Source organism: Podarcis melisellensis (assembly GCF_964234715.1).
Source record: "Podarcis melisellensis genome assembly, chromosome: 5".
Lineage (NCBI taxonomy): Eukaryota > Metazoa > Chordata > Lepidosauria > Squamata > Lacertidae > Podarcis > Podarcis melisellensis.
The window spans coordinates 69,988,362-70,005,478 of NC_138537.1; the positions used below are offsets into that span (position 1 = coordinate 69,988,362).

At 42.0% G+C, this 17,117-nt stretch overlaps 2 protein-coding genes across 3 annotated transcripts in view; one reads left to right on the plus strand and one right to left on the minus strand.

The window, feature by feature from the left end:
- Positions 1 to 17,117, plus strand: part of CDH23 (cadherin related 23) — a 366,100-nt gene that overhangs the window by 278,668 nt on the left and 70,315 nt on the right. For both annotated transcript variants that reach the window (XM_081913082.1, XM_081913083.1), the window contains exons 33-35: positions 1,570 to 1,698; positions 3,033 to 3,161; positions 3,689 to 3,916. In XM_081913082.1, coding sequence (XP_081769208.1) covers positions 1,570 to 1,698; positions 3,033 to 3,161; positions 3,689 to 3,916 — 486 coding nt within the window. The remainder of the gene's footprint in view (positions 1 to 1,569; positions 1,699 to 3,032; positions 3,162 to 3,688; positions 3,917 to 17,117) is intronic.
- VSIR (V-set immunoregulatory receptor) overlaps positions 8,306 to 17,117 on the minus strand; it is a 29,640-nt gene continuing 20,828 nt past the window's right edge. The window contains exons 5-7 of the mRNA XM_081913204.1: positions 13,116 to 13,143; positions 11,422 to 11,609; positions 8,306 to 10,377 (exon numbers count right to left, since the gene is read on the minus strand). Coding sequence (XP_081769330.1) covers positions 10,340 to 10,377; positions 11,422 to 11,609; positions 13,116 to 13,143 — 254 coding nt within the window. The 3' untranslated portion in view covers positions 8,306 to 10,339. The remainder of the gene's footprint in view (positions 10,378 to 11,421; positions 11,610 to 13,115; positions 13,144 to 17,117) is intronic.

The window sequence follows — 17,117 nt, forward strand, 5'->3', positions numbered from 1 at the left end:
TTTTGCTTATTCTAATTTGGTGCTTATGGGATAGCATCAGAATTAAGGAAACATTAGTTTCTGTGTAAGAACTTTGAAGGTGAATGGTAGATATTTGCGTAGTGAGTTAGCAATATACCAAAACTATAATTGGTGAACCCTGTTTTCTTGCCCTAATTGTGATGGCAAATTGGTTTCAATGTTATTGCATACTTCCTGCTTTGGATTAAACTCGTGGTCCTTTCCAAGTAGATATATGTGCCCTACGCATGATTCAGAAACAGCAATGTAGGATGCCTCGTAGGCTGATGAATAACACCCTGCTCATCAAAGCTTCTGTTGTCTTACATAGGGCATCATCAGAGCACAGAGATATGTTGAGTTCCACAAATAACAGCTCTGGAACAGCTGCATCCTCCATGCCCTTGTAATCAATAAACTTGATTTTAAAGGGGAAGCTGATATTTTTTTAAAAATAATCTACGGTCTAGTTTCTGGCTAGCCTAGCGTTGGAGTGCAGGGTTGTTCTCTGAGGGACAAGAAATATTGTAGATTGAACCACACAGCCATATGTGACATCCAAGCACAAGTATAAAGCACTTTCACTTGTGTGTGTGTTGGGCTGCTCTTATCCACTGAAAGACTGAGCAGGTGTAGCTGATTTCAAGATTTTTGTCAAGGTCAGATGGGATTAGCAGGGATCACAAGCCCGCCACTGCTAGCGCCTGGGTAGACCGGGGGCACCTGTCAAATGTGTAAGGATTTTGTCAGAGACCTTTTTTTCTGCACTGTCCTTTCTTGGTGATGGAAAGCTCTGGTGCAACCATTGAGACAGGTGAAATGGCAACTTTATCCTACCAACGACCCAGTAAGTCTCTCTATAGGCACTGTTTCTCCTTCAGGGCCAATTCACATATTACCATCTTGAATGGACTATACAGAAGCAAACTTCTGCTGCTGCCATTGCCAGTTGTCCTGACTGCTATCAGGAGGCAAGAGCGAAGTCTTCTGGCCTCAGCAGAGTCCACCTCCGATCTGTGAGTCCCACTTCACATCATGGGAGCACTTTGCCCTTCTGCTTCCCTCAGTTCTTTGAACTGGCTCCTGTAAGGCCCTGATCTTCAGTGGTAGGGTTTCCCTGCCTGCAAGGTGAAATCACTAGCACTAAATATAACTTGGACTCTTAAGATGCAATGGATGGAGCAGATGGCTCTGAAAGATGTTAGGGGGAAAACAATATCTGAAACAAGTTCCTTTGGCGCTGAGAGGCTGCTTGACAGCTGACAGATGGGACAATGGACCTGAAAAAAACAGATGGCAGCGTTCTCACCACCACAATGTACTAAAAGGAAGCCCTCTCTGTATTAAACAGGAAGCACTCTGTGTTTAAGGTGAGGTGTGTTTTTTCTTTAATTTGCTGCCTGAAATGATCTGCTGTTATGAACCTCCCAAGCAGTTTCAGTCTGAAAAGGTGCTTTCATATGCATCATTTTGAATTTATAGATCTACTGTTCTCCTATGGAATTTACAAGATCCCCTAAAGCTCCCAGCCATTGTTGTGATTTTGTATATATGAATATCTTTTTACAGGTGACTTTTTCTATAGTATCAGGAAACATAGGCAGGGCATTTGAAATCCGCACAACCAACAACACCTATGGAGAAGTGTTTGTGGCCAGACCATTGGACCGGGAAATGATTGAACACTACACTTTAAAGGTAATTTAGTGATGCCCACGATCCAAGTTGCTTGCTGCACAATCACACTGTTTGCCAGATCCAGGCAAGCAGCTTTATATACCAAATGTGATTAGCCAACTTATTGTTGTCTAGACTCTGTAATTGCAGCACCTGCATGTTTACAGTGTGACCAATTATTTCACTTACTGCCTCGATAACACCTGTATAAGGAAAAAATAATAACGCATTCCTTGTATTTTGAACTATAAATGTGCTCAGAACAATATATTTTACATTATTTGAATATATTAAAAATTGTTCCGAGACACAAATTGGAATTCATTGCCAAAGTAATTGGTTTACAAGGAGACTGTAACTCCTTGCAGTTGTTTGCCTCAGAGCTGAACTTCACAGCAGCAGTTCCAAAGAGCAATCGCATAGCCTCCAGCTCCAACCCTGTTTTGTTTTGTTTTTTTTTACAAAAAAATATGTATGTTACTTTGTCCAACTTTTCTTCCAAAGTGGAATTTTATGTACACAACCATGTACACATTCCCAAGGCCACACAGTCTCCTGTAGCCATTTTAAGTTGTGTGAAGCTATGTGGCCACCTGTTAAACTTGCCACCAGAGGAAGAGTTGGATCAGCCTACTACTTACATTCTTCTGTTCCAAATGACTCTCTAATAATACTAATTGCCAAACCAGGCTGTATCTATCACCATCAGACCACACTTAAGATTGTTCACTGCAATTACTTCTGCTGCTCTGTTTACTCATCTTACATCAAAGTAGAGCTATTTGACAGTCTCTTGTGTTGCGTTGTTCTGTGCATGGTACTACTAGACATGCTAAGGACTCTTATATCTCATACACAACTGAATATTTGGAGAGAAAGTCCCTCAGGAGCAACAGATGAATGGGGGAATGTAGCTCGGGGTTAGGGGAACTTGTTTCTGCCAGGGAACAGGCAACATTATGTCTGCCAGGCAACTGTATGTCTGGTAGAGCTGACTCAGAAATTAGTATGTTAGCCAAATTTAAGTTCATGTCTGAGGGCTCCTGCTCGAGAGACAACTTAGGGCTCCTGGTCACGAGATAACAGAGCATTGCATGAGAAGTAAAAACAGTTCTCGCATATTATATACATTATTTATACATATAAAATAATGCAAATACACACTCCAGGTTCCATAAAGTAACCAGCAGGTCAATATGTGATTGGGGGTATGTGGGGGAGAGATTGGCTTAGCTCATCCAAGAGCATCATTGCTATGACATGTTTACTTATTTAGGCCATTCTCATTTCAGTTCAGTAACAGGCTTGATCAAGGCTATGAGCTTTTCTCCTGATTATATTGTGCTACATTCCAGATTCAAGCATCTGACAGAGGTGTCCCACCTCGCAAGAAAGAACACACCTTAAGAGTGAATATACTGGATGTTAATGATAACCCACCAGTTATTGCAAATCCATATGGATACAACGTTAGCGTTAATGAGGTAAGCTTTTCTGCTTGCTGGCTTTCTGTGAATAGAGTTATTTGTGCACAAGGAAGATCTGGTTCTAACCCCAACAGCCCCTCACATTCTGCAACATATATAGACACTTACTTGAGAATATTATTTGACAATGTGCTTCTGGGTTTAGGCAGCAGAGCCCTGCTTGTTGTGCCATCCAGATTAAATTAATAGACATAAATACTGTTGCCTCTGTCCAGCGTGTGGCTTCTCAAACAGGTTGAGAGAATGCTTGATTTGGTGAAATGGCCAGTCCTCTCAAATTGCTTGTGAGTCCCACACTAAACAACAAGAGCTCAAATAAGAAACCAGTTCTAGTCTATCTGTTGCTGTAGGAAGATGATGTAATAATAATAATAATAATTTATTATTTATACCCCAACCATCTGCTAGTCTTTGCCTAATCCCAAATCCAAATCTAATTTTTATGACACAGTTCCATTTTTAGAGAAGTATGCATAGATATAGATATGCCAGACTAATATTCATTTTTGTGTGTGTGCTCACAGAACGTGGGTGGAGGCACCGCTGTGGCTCAGGTGCGAGCAACTGACAGGGATAGTGGCCTCAACAGTGTCCTCTCCTACTACATCACTCAAGGGAATGAGGAACTGACCTTCCGCATGGACAGAGTGACTGGGGAGATTGCCACCCGCCCCTCCCCTCCAGACCGTGAGAGGCAGCAGTTCTACCAGCTGGTGGTCACTGTGGAGGATGAAGGCAACCCAGCCCTCTCGGTATGTGGTGGTGGTGATGTGATGCCACATGCAATTGGCAATGATCTTGAGAATTATTGAATACACTTAATGTGGGGTAAAGGTCCCAAGAAAAACTGAGCAGGGTAGATTTGCCTCGTTCATCTCGTTCTGAAATTGGAAGATTATTTTGAAAATGCTGTGTTGTCAGATTCAGTACATGGTCCATATTTAACAGTAAGGTCACGCAAACACACGTTATAATTTTAGTGATCCGTCCAGTTACAGTGGTACCTCGGGTTAAGTACTTAATTCATTCTGGAGGTCCATTCTTAACCTGAAACTGTTCTTAACCTGAAGCACCACTTTAGCTAATGGGGCCTCCCGCTGCCACCCCGCCGCCGGAGCACAATTTCTGTTCTCATCCTGAAGCAAACTTCTTATCCCAAGGTACTATTTCTGGGTTAGCAGAGTCTGTAACCTGAAGCATCTGTAACCTGAAGCATATGTAACCCGAAGTACCACTGTATTACAGAGAGTGTATACATTCATGATATCCATCCAGATTGTTGCCTCTTAGAACTTGGAGGTAGAGCAGAACAAGTTCTCACACATATATAAATATGCTGGTCAGTTAAATACTGCTTTTATATAGGCACAGTGGTGGAACCTGTTTAAAGTAACTGGAAAGGATTTACACCAGCGCTCTACTAACCTTAGAGTTTCTTATCTCTGCTTATCCTACCTACAAAGCACCAGGTTTGCAAGATCCTTTCTGGATCCAACCAGAGACCCATCTAACCCAGTATCCTCTTCTCACTGTGACCATCTAGATGCCTATAGAAAGCCCATAGGTTGGACCTACCGTGTTACAGCACTATCCCCCCAGGGCTAGCCCGGGAAGATTTGCCTCTTGAGGCAAAATCCATCATCTCTTCCTCCATGGGCGTACCCTGCTGCCACTTCTTCCATGGGTGCACTTGCATCAGGAGTGGGGCGTGACAGTGGAGGGGGCAAGGGTGGGGTTGTGGCAGCAGCGTGGCGCACTTGCAACAGCAGCAAGGCACACCTGCAGATGGCAGTGGCAGGATGTGCCCACCATTGTGGCTAGTAGTAATTGACAACTTTTATTTTCCTTGGATTTGGCTAATACCCTTTTAAAGCTGTCCCAAGTTGGTGGCCATTGCTACAACTTGTGAGAGCCATTTCCATCATTCAGCCCAGGCTCTTTGTGAAGCTGCACTTCCTTTTGTCTGTCCTAAATCTCCCAGCATTCAGCTTCAGTGGATGACCCTGGACTCTAGTATTACGAGAGAGGGAGAATCGGTTTAAAAAGTGCCACCTTTTTTATTTTAAGTGCCAACAGGCTGGTTCCACTCCAGTTCAAGGGTTGGTTCCAGATAGGAGAATTTCTGGCTGTTGATTTACCTGGTGACTAAAAACTTATCTCAGGTTGACCTGAGATAGCTGCCCTGTTCCATACTAGAATGAGTGTTTATTCGGTTTTAGGCTGCTCCTGAAACTCATAATCTGTCTCTTGTCTGTCTAGTTTCTCATGTATTGAAATGCAAGCTGGGAGGCTGCTCTATCCAACAGCTATTTTTCCTCCACACCAGAAATGCAAGATGTACAGTCCACCATTCACACATGTCCTTGGCTTATTGTGCATTTCATAATTGTTTTGGGGTTTGTTGTTTTTCTGTGCTGATTTCCACTGGATGATATAACTGGAGAAATGCAAGTCAGTGAAGTAAACACCTGCCTCCCTTGCAGTAGATTCGCACATATTTGATACCATGACATCTAGGTTATGTTCTGGTTCTAACTATGTTGTGCCTGTGTACATGGTCTCTAAATTATTTTATGCTTTATGTAATGACAACAGGGAAGTAGCCTACGTGTTTTCATGCTCATAGAATTACAGGAACAAACCAGTTTAGAGAATGTAAATGCAAAGCTTCTCCTTTTGAATACTTCCCATTTTCAGCCATCTCTTAGCCACTTTTACCTAATAGAAATTTTCTTTTTGATGTGTATCTCTTTCAAACTAAAACAGGGGTTGTGAGTAACTTCTGTGGTGCATCCATACAGGGTTTTTGTTATTTAGGATGAGAAATTATGAGATTATGTAATCAGTATACAGGATCCAAAAACAGACTGAGAATGCCACTAGTCCAAACAGTTTGGCAACACAGTCCATAGCATGCTTAACTGGCAGTAAATTTTACTATGTTCAGCCTAGAAAATGTGCTTAGAAATGTGCAGTGTACCATTAAAAGCTGTGTCTTGCAGCAAAACCATATACTACCTTCGCAAGCCCTTTTTCTCCTGCATATGATCTCCAGCACCACATGCAACAGCCGTTTGGATACAACCTAATGATTCAAATGACTGATATCATTTGAGCCAATATCAATTAATCTTGAGCTCCTGCTTGCTGCCTTTCAGAGTAGGGTTCCAGTTATGATAAGCTGATCAGCCTGCTTCATCTTAACCCAAAAATTTATTCCAACGTCCACTATTTATCTACAAACATTTCAGGTGGCAAGTGCTCCCTTTGACTCAGTTTAGTTCTCAGATCAGCTTTGTCAAAGTTCACAAAAGATATTTGCTGTTTATTGTAAATTTATCCAAACTCTGTTTGGAGCACTCCCATGTTATCCAGACGCCACCTGAGTAGGTTTGGCTATGCTTTCATGCATCTGCGCAAGTTATCCCAGCACAGTAGCAAAAACCAAGAATCTATACCAGTTTTCCTAGTATACCTTTTGGCAGTACATCTGACTTCCTAGAGGAATTATAATCTGCCAGGCTAGAGGAGGGTTCTCTTGTCCCATCATACAGTCAGAAAACAGAGTAACTGAACAGGAATTGGTTTGTTTTGGTTGTTAAGATAGCGTGCTATGACTTACAGTGGTCTGAGAACAGAAAAGCTGCAAATTTTAAAGCATTAAAAGAGGAAACAAAATAAAGGAAGCATGCCAACTTTTTGCACATTTCCCCCCTTCATTTCTAGTGGTTTATTTATTGCTGAGCAAAGTTGTAGTGGTGAACAGCTGCTGAACATTAAGATATGCTCATTTCTTCCCAGAACCCTTTTGGACTAAGATGAAGAAATTGCTTTAGTCAGCAGTACTAGTTGCACGGTAGAGTGCATTATGCTACACTAATTTTAAACCCTAGGATGTTTAGCAGTGGCATGACTTTTAGCACATTCTGTCGAAGCATCTTTAGTTTCTGGTAGCAGCTTATGAAGTGTACCGTCATTTCAGCAGCTTTATGTCCATCTCCCATGAGGAATTTTCTCTGCAGAGCCTTCATATCATCTCGTCACCATTCCAAAAGTATAGTCCCAATCTCCGCAGCCTACTCTGATGCTGTTTGTTACCATGCCAATTGAATACAGTGGTACCTCGGGATGCGAACGGGATCTGTTCCGGAGCCCCGTTCGCATCCTGAATGGAACATAAGACGTGACTGCGCGTCTGCGCGTGCACGGGTCGCGTTTTGCTGCTTCCGCACATTCGTGTGATGTCATTTTGAGCGTCTGCGCATGCACGAGTAGCGAAACCCGGAAGTAGTAACACTCCCTGTTACTTCCGGGTTGCCGCAGAGTGCAACCTGAACGAGCTCAACCTGAAGCACATTCACCCCGAGGTATGACTGTATTTAACAATTGGTGCAAACATGAGTCATTTCTCATTCTTAAAGTGTAGACTCTTGTCTTGAGAAAGAAAGGCGAACTAGTGAAAGTTTCATTTGGGACCTTACTGGGATGGGCTGCATTTTGATACTATGGTCTACGCTATCTTACACTCATACGGTTGTTATTTGGGAATAACAAGGACTCTCCTTCCTTTGAGGCTTTTAAGCAGAGGTTGGATGGTCATCTGTCATGGATACTTTAGCTGAGGTTCCTGCGTTGCAGTTTGTTGGATTGGTTAACACCTGGGGATCCTTCCAGGTCTAGGATTCTATGAATTATTCAATTCCAATCCACTCTAACTTCATTATGTTTTATGGAAACGTCATAAATTTATTAGAAACCTAAACATCAGTGAGTGGGGGGGGGTCGCAGTGCATTGGAGAAGCACATGTTTTGCAGACAGAGAGACCCAGCATCAGCCAGATAAAAGGATCAGGTGGCAGGTAATGAGGAAAGCCCTGCTTGAGACCGACTTGCCAGTCAGAATACGTAATGACGGACCAGTGGTCTGGTTCAGTTTAAGGCAGTTTCATGTGATCAGCGGTGAGTGTTGGAAGTCTGGTCTATGGATTCTGTTGGAGTTCTTGATGAATATTACAGTGGTACCTCGCAAGACGAAATTAATTCGTCTTGCGAATTTTTCGTCTTACGAGGCATTCGTCTTGCTAGGTACCACTGTACTTGCGCATGTCCTTTTTTCCCCCATGGCAAAAGAGAAACGTAGCCACAATAAACCTTTTATTTTCTCATCAGAACATTTAAAAAAAAAAAACAAATATAAAAAAACATTCAGAGGTACTATCAGAGCAGCTGGTATATTCACGTAGGATAAGCCGTTCCCAGACCTACCTTTATACAAGCAGTTACCTTTACACACACACACACACACACACACACACACACACACACCGCTTCCTAATAGACAGGAGCAAGCAGGATGAATTTAAAAGAGTAAGGTCTTTGCTCATGTCATTAATAAGCCTGCTTTCTCTTTTCTTCACTCTCTGTTCTTAATTCATATGTATTTTAAATGTTGGAGGATGTGTACAGTCAAACTCCTTGTGTTCTCTCATCTATGGCAAGCATCTTCTTAAAATGCCTTAACTTTCTTCTTAATCCATCCTAACTTCAAACTTTCCAGAATAACTTACTTACTGAACGTGGGGCGGGAATCATAGAATTGTGGAATTGGAAGGGAGCATGAGGGTCAGTCTAGTCCAACCCCCTGCAATGCAGGAATATTTTGCCCAACGTGAGACTCGAACCCACAACCCTGAGATTAAGAGTCTCATGCATGTATCTCTTAGCATCATTTAGAAATTATTGGAATGGTTTTTATTCCTATAAATGTATTTAAAATAATCACAACCCCTACATATTTCGTATATGACTTTTTTTTTATGTGAGGTCTCTCTTGGAAAGGGAAGCATTAGTTCCTCTCTGCAAACCCACATGCCTTGGAAGGGCTTAATCCGCTAATGAATATGGTATGATCAGTCAAAGAGCCTGAGATGCCTTGCCTTGCCTTGCAGTTTCCACTGTTTGCAATGGATGTGCTAAATAGACTATGAAACCAGATTAACGGGAGCTGGTTAAAACATGCTTCTGAGCTCAGGCATTTGGAATATATCCTCATATCTTTAAGAGATAACTACTGCAGTTTTGATAGAAATTGGATTAGACCAAAACTTTAATTTTCAGTATAAAATGTTTTTAAAAGTCACAACTGTCAGGTCCTAAGTATGTTGCGAAATCCACATCTTGGGCAAATTTCTAAAATAGGTCTCAATTGTTTTGTGACAACAGCAGACTAGATTTGACATTAGATATAATTTTGATAGTTTGGCATGCTTGTGCTTCGCTGACTATTTGCTACACCACCCTGATTAGTTAATAGCTGTGCATGTACCATGCAGCAAGCAGTAAAAAGAAAATCAAAAGACTGATTCATAGAATTCAGAGAGCAGGTTCAGAGCCAAATTTGCTAAAAAAAATAATTACGATGTTTTAAGAAGGAAAAATTAGTTGAGACTGCAGTCAGGTACTGTGAGATTTCCATGTGTAATTTTTTTTTAAGCCAGGATACAAGCAAAATCTGTTGCAAAGCACCGCTTTTTAAATTATATGTATACACAATACAATTCATATAAGAAAGACCTAGAACGCCTAAGATTTTTTTTTTCCCGACAGAAAGTTTTGAATTTTTTTGTTTTTTTAATCTAGTCCATATTTCCATGGAGGAAAGTGTTAAAATCACTGTTCAGTTTTTAAGGCAAATGGTGGTAACACTCCTAATTCCTCCCCATGGAGGAATTCCTGTTAGAATTAAGAAATCTTCTTGATCTCTTCTCCAGTCTTGTACATGGTCCTGGTGTATTAAAACCATACACCTTTTTTAAAATATGTGGCAATTGTTCGTAAAATCATCAGCGTTGTGAAAAGAAAAAGCCATCAGAATCCTAGAAGGTTTCAGTACATCAGCCTCTTCCAGAACTTATTTTCTGCCCTGATATACTGTATTTAAGGAACAGAGTAGTAAGTGAAAGTTAGGACATGCACCAAGTGCCTCAGAGACCACCATTTTTCTTCCCCTTAGAAACAGTCTTCAAAAAGCTTTTTTTCCCTTCCTATCCACCGCCCCTTCTTGTTTGTTTGTTTGTTTGTTTGTTTGTTTGTTTGTTTGTTTAATGCAGCAGGCAAACCCTTGTCCAAATTGAGGCCAAAGATTCCATGAAAGACATTCTTCCTGGAAAACTTTGTTATGCATTTGTCGTGTTTGGTGAGTCAGGAACAGGCTCTGAAAAACAAACAGTGATGATTAGTTCGCTTTTCCCCCCTTCCCCCCGTATATTCATGCCTGCAAACTTATTTATATGTCTGCTGCCCCTTGTAAAGATTTCTGAGCTGGTTACTTCTCACCTCCCTCCCAAAAGCAAAGAAAAAATGAGAATGCGGTGAATGAGAATGCAGATTGCTTCCCACTCTACGCTAGCATTCATAGCATATAAAAGCCTTTTTCTGGAGCCATAGCAGGCAGCATTTGTACCTAGAAGCCACAGTACCACCCCAATCAAGAGGTTAGGAAACATCTCAGGTTCTCCAGAGTCCTCCCTCCCTGCCAACACTAGGGGGATTGAGTCTGGATTCTGACCAGAGTACCAGCTGCTGGCTTTCCATAAGTGAAACAAAATGTTAACAGAAACTCCTAGGGAGCTAAAGGGTGCTGTTCATCTCATGATTTCCTCCCTTATCTGATCTCAAGGCGTTTGAGAATGTATAGCGTTGCAGCAAACAGCACTCCCCATCCCCTTGACCTTGGACATGTAGTCAAATGTATGGCCATGGGCAACTTCTGGAAAGGAATTATTCCACCAACCAGCATTTGGCACACACATATACATATATAAATATATATATATTTACTGCTAGCTAAGGAACTGACGAAAAGGGATGTGGCTGGCGCTGTGGGTTAAACCACAGAGCCTAGGATTTGCCAATCAGAAGGTTGGCGGTTCGAATCCCCATGACGGGGTGAGCTCCTGTTGCTCGGTCCCTGCTCCTGCCAACCTAGCAGTTCGAAAGCACGTCAAAGTGCAAGTAGATAAATAGGTACCGCTCCGGCAGGAAGGTAAACAGCGTTTCCATGCACTGCTCTGTTTTGCCAGAAGCGGCTTAGTCATGCTGGCCACATGATCCGGAAGCTGTACGCTGGCTTCCTTGGCCAATAATGTGAGATGAGCCTTGCAACCCCAGAGTCGGTCACGACTGGACCTAATGGTCAGGGGGCCCTTTACCTTAAGGAACTGACGAGAGAGGGAGGGAGAGAGAAATGAATAATTACCCAGTGTTGGGAAGAAACAGTCCCCCGGGACTGGAGGGGAGAGGGGAGTATTCGGTTCCGAGAGAAGATGTCGACCTGACTCTGATAGCTGGCGGCTAGCCATGTAGCTTAATTGCGGCCTGGCTTTGGGCTCCGAATTAATGGTAGGAATGTCATCAAAGACAGGATTCTCAATGCCATGGGTGTTGCTGAAAGGAAAAGCACAGGTTCAACACACTAACCAGACCAGAATCAAGTCTCATTCTCATTCTCCTCTTACTTAGATGGAAAACAAATTCTATTTAGATTGCTGCTACAGTACTTGTGTCTTTATTATATCGAGGAGAGAAGTACTGGTGTGTCTTAAGATGTGTTCGGTAGTGCCTGAATGACTATTTCAGTGCTTACAAAGAACTGAGTCAGCTACAAACCAATTAGAGAGTCTATTTTTTGCTCAAAATATTCCTTTTAAAAAGCCAAGTTTCCAGCACTGTAAAAATATTCATTTCTTAAAGGCAAAGTAACTATTTGTGGTGTCAGTAGTGACACCAAAATTAATTTCCATCTTTCAGTGTCTTGTTTATCCAGGTAGTTTTGGTTCAAGCAAAACCTGCAGAGCAGGACACATAACACATTTAATGCTGTCAGACAGTCCATTTTAGAACTATGGAGGGGTCATATTTTGATTAATATAAGCAACAAAAGAACCCGTTGACTGGTAAAGCTAGATTTATCACCATGTTAGATCGTTCTCTGGCTAGGTGGGCTTATTACCAGTTAGCTCTCTTTCAGAACAAAAAAATCAAGTACGTAAAAGTTTGTCTTCTCCTGGGAATGTTGTGTTATTTGGCTTAGAGGATGAGGTTCAGAAAGCCTGGATCAGGCCGACAGCAGGTATGTATATAAATCCGTAATGTGCAACTAAGTTTAGCAGTGTGCAAGTCTGTGACAGAGTACATGGATGAAGGGCCAAAATCTTTTCCCCTTTACTAACTGACTGTTGCCAGCCTACCGAAAACCCCTTACTGGCATTCTGCCTGTAGGAAAGAGGCTACAAGAAAGATAGGGGCAAAGTTTTGTTAGACCATGTCCCCTCTTTCCTAACACTGGCCGTGAAGATCATTAGATAGAGTTGTAGGGCTTCTTTCAGCTAATAATAGGGTATGGTTGAATGGTAGGTGAAGTTGGGGCCCACAGGTTTCCAGGCACCTGCTGCAAATATAAACATGGAATCTATATAACGCTAGTTCCAAAAGTACTGATCCGACTGCCTTAACTTTTAAAGCCCTAAATGTCCTAGCTCAGGGTATCTCAAGGAACTATTCTATCCATGTGACATGTCTTCGCCTCCACTATACTGGCATCTTATATCAACTTAAGAAACTCTACTTCAGATACCAACATTGAGGAGGTGCATTTGGCACCTACTAGGAAGAAAGCCTTTTCCTCAGAAGCTGTCTTCTCTGTTGAATTCCTTTTCTAGCAAGGCTTCTTGCTAAGACACAAAGATTTCAGACTTTTCTGAATAAGTCTTTTTTGGGATTGCCGCTTGATCTTGTTAGGCTGCTGTGTTACTGTGGTTTCATTAATTGCTTTATCCCATCTGTTGCTAAACCGTAACTTCTTGATGCTTCAACCTCTCTTGATTTTATTGTGTGCCCTAAGCCAAATTCCCAAGTAAAAATATAGCAATACAGTAAAACAGAATTTCTCACCTCTCCATTCTGACAAGTTCGTGAGCACCTGCAAAAAACGGAATGCAGTGTTGTTACTGTGACATTTCCCTAGGCAGTCCTATTTCACATTTTAAAAAAAATTCAGGTGATAGAATTTCATGTATAGAAGAAACCCAAAGTTAATTTTGTCCATCCCCCTTGAGCTGAGTGTATGGTCTTTTCTATGCAAGAGATCTATCCTACATATAAGGATATGCATTTCCAATTCCTCTTTAGTGACTGTTTGCTTTGCTTTTCCTAAGCAACAAATTCCTTTCTCTTTTGTCGTGACGCTTATTGGCTTGGTGATTTGGACTGGGGAAGTGGAAACTATTAATCCACATGGCACTCAGATACCAGATATAAGCAGTTTAGCAGTGGTCAGGAATGACATTCTGTCCATTATTTCATCCTCTTTCCTTCTAGCGAAAACATTTTTATGAATAAGCAAAAGTTAAATCCTAACAAAATTTACTGCATATAATACACGGTTCTCGGTCCTACAGTTCCTCCTGTGCTCCTTTATTTGAGCTGCTACATAAAAGAGAAACTTTACAGTTACCATTGAAGTCTGATTCATGAATTGTTCCTGGATTTTCAGTTTCAAGTGCTGAAGCTCTCATATTTAGTAACCAAAAACCTCAAGGGTTTTAGATATATATATATTTGCGTGTGTTTGTGCAGGAACATATATTTATGCATATTATCATAATTTTATTTCAACCACATTTTTTTCCCAGAAGAGAAATATTTCTAGCATATGAACATCTGGAATGGGAGATTCTTTGCTTAATAGGCCATCAGCTGAGGGTGTGTGTGTTTTTAGATGTTGTTCAAATAAGCACAGAATTAAAACAAGCTTGTTTGCTGCAAGAAAGGGTGCTTTGTGATGTTATGAGTAAGCATTATGCATTCCAGCGGGCACAGAAGTAGACCGTGTATAAACAGGGACAGAGGTGGTTTTAGGGTAGTGTGGCTGGTGTAGCAGTACTGGGCGCCAGCAACCAGTGGCATAGCAGAGGAGGAGCAGAGGGGCAGTGGCCCTGAGTGCAAAATTCTGAGGGGGCAACCAAGTGCCCCCATCACTGAGGCTTTGTGACTAAGCTTCTGTTGCCTTCCAAAGCTGTGGGGAGGCAAGCTGCAACCCCTTGCCAGGCCTTCAGGGCTGGGACAAATGCCTCCACCCCAGCTGTCCAGTCCACCAGGGGGGCATACAACACTTCCCCTGCCCCGGGCACCAAAAACCCATACTATGCCACTGGCAGTATCACAGGGGCGCTACAACACTGATGTAAAGTGAGCGAGAAATGGGGGGAGGGCATCAAATTGTCGCATCACGCAGAGCCCAATTTGAGAGCCCAAAGTCTACCACTGATGGGGATGGGGTAATTTGTTTTCTGATATGCCTAGCAAATACTTTCAACAAGGAATAGCAAACATGCAATAGGGGAGGAGGGAGTCAAGTAAACTCTTAACACAACAGTGTTACATCTGCATTGGCAAAAATAGTTGCTAACTTGCCTTCACCAAGCAGAGGGATTTGGGGGGGGGGATACGTATTAGAGCTAATCATCAGGGACTTCCGGGTCGGCGCCATCGCCGAATGGCGGGCTCCCTCCGAGCTCCGGAGGGAGCCTGCTCGGCAGGGGCTGGGTCCTACCGCACCGGCGTTGCGGGGACCCGTAAAAACCACGGCCACGGAGGCCGTGGACATGGAGACTCGGCTGGCACCGTTAGCGCCCTCCCGACTCGTGAAGAGCCTTTTTAAAGGCTGTGGATCGGGTGCCGGGGAGGAGCGTGGTGCTTTGAGTCCTCTGCTATCCCTGCCGAGCGCAGCCGCGAGCCATCTGGCGGAGAGCGCTGACTTCTTCTATTGAAAATTTGGACCTAAAAGAAGAACCCGTGAGTAATTGGAATATGGACTAAAAAGAGAGCTAAATTTTTTAAAAATTGGGAGCGAACGGGGGAGGTGGAAAAAAGGAAGTCAGCCCCCCCCTAAATTGTAGAAGAGCCAAAACAAAGGACTGGATAACTAAGATCGAGTGGAACTTTATCTTGCTGAATTTGCAACTTCGCGAGGGAAAATTATAAGATTGAGCTGGAGGAGAAAAGTGGAATTTGTATCAAAAAGCAACCCCCCCCCCCCGAACCCCTGGAGCGATCCGTGAAAGTGCCTGGAGAAGAGAAAAGGAGGTTTTGACAGCTGTCAAGAGCTGTCAAAACGGAATAATAAAACTGAGACTTTGTTATGAGGACTTTGCCGGCTACATTTGTTATAAATTGAAGATAAATTGTTTCAAATAAGGATTTATAAGTTACTTGGACTGGTGGACGTGATCCGGAAGGGAACATTGTTACTGTAATCCATCTAGAGGAGCTGAGGGATATTGCATGTGTTTTCGACGGGAAACATGAACAGTTGAAGGGAACTTTTAATCTCCTGGGAAACTGCAGAAATGGAGCATTATTTTGTCTACAGAGGGTTTCACTCTACCGGGAACAATGGATCTATCTGTTCAAAACTGAAAGGAACATGACGTAATGTTTTGCTCTTGAACAACAAGCCTCTGTAGAGACACTAGAAGCTTTTGGAAAAAGAACATTTCTGTGAGGGAACAGGGAAGTAAAAAGGAAGAGAATGATTGACAAGAACAAGGAAGCAATAAGAATGGGACAGAGTTGGGGTGGGAACATTTGGGATATCCAGATTTGACAAGCTTATGGTTACAAATTTGGAGTTTTTACTCCTGGTTACAAAAATCTGGATAGAAGAAATGGGCCCCTTTTTGATAGACTCCTCCTAAGACTGGACTGACAAGAACAAGGAAACAACAAGAATGGGACAGAACGGGGGTGGGAACATTTGGGATATCCAGATTTGACAAGCTTATGGATATAAATTTGGAGATATTACTCCTGGTTATAAAAGTCTGGATAGAGGAAATGGGCCCCTTTTTTGACAGACCCCTTTTAAGATTGGACTGGCAAGAACAAAGAAATAATAAGAATAGGATAGAATTGGGGTGGGAACATTTGGGATATCCAGATTTGACAAGCTTATGGATATAAATTTGGGGTTTTTACTCCTGGTTATAAAAATCTGGATAGAAGAAATGGGCCCCCTTTTTATTGATAGACCCCTTTTATGATTGGACACTTGCAATTTAAAAAGGCCGGTAAAGGACCAGAGGGATGTGGATTTATTGAAATGTGGGATCTTCAGGAAGAAGTTAGAAGTGGAGGGATAGGAGGAATGCAACAGGGAAAGAGGGGAGGGAAATTTGGAATCCAAAGGTTGTAAAACTATTATTTGTTTTTATTTTATTATTATTTGTATTATATTTGAAAGGGGGGAACTCGTGGAAGGGAATAGATCGACCTTAGGGGATGGAAATTTGGATAAATTAAGTTAATGAGGATGAGTGTATTTTGGGAATAGGAATTTGTTGAATTTTATTGTTTTTTTGGAAGATTTGGAACACAAGAGGGGGTGGGGAGGGGAAGTCCTGGATATTGGAAAAAAGTTTATGAATTGGATGTTATTTGTTTTAATTTGGAAAATCTTAATAAAAATTATTTAAAAAAAAAAATAGAGCTAATCATCAGGAATGTGTTGCAATTCGTGACTCTAATAAAAGGCACATGACTTCACAGGGAGCTTGATTCTGAATACCTTTTTCCCGAAACAGCACCAATGAAGGCTTTAAAATAAATAACCGAGAAGTTTGGTAATGTTATTGCTCTTATTACAAAAATATTCAGTATACTAAATGTTTAAAAAAGGAACTAGCTTGCTTTACTTTTCTAATTGTTGAAAGCGTTACCAACTTTTCTAATTTAAAAGCGTGACCCGTCCTACGCCTGTTTGACACAGGGGAGTTCAATACAGCTTACTTCCAAGTAAGTGTGCATGTATATTCTGACCATGTTGCAATTGCTAACTGCTGATAGCACAGGAAATCCAGAGCACGCCTTAGACTCTGTGTTTTGGACAGGGTTGTC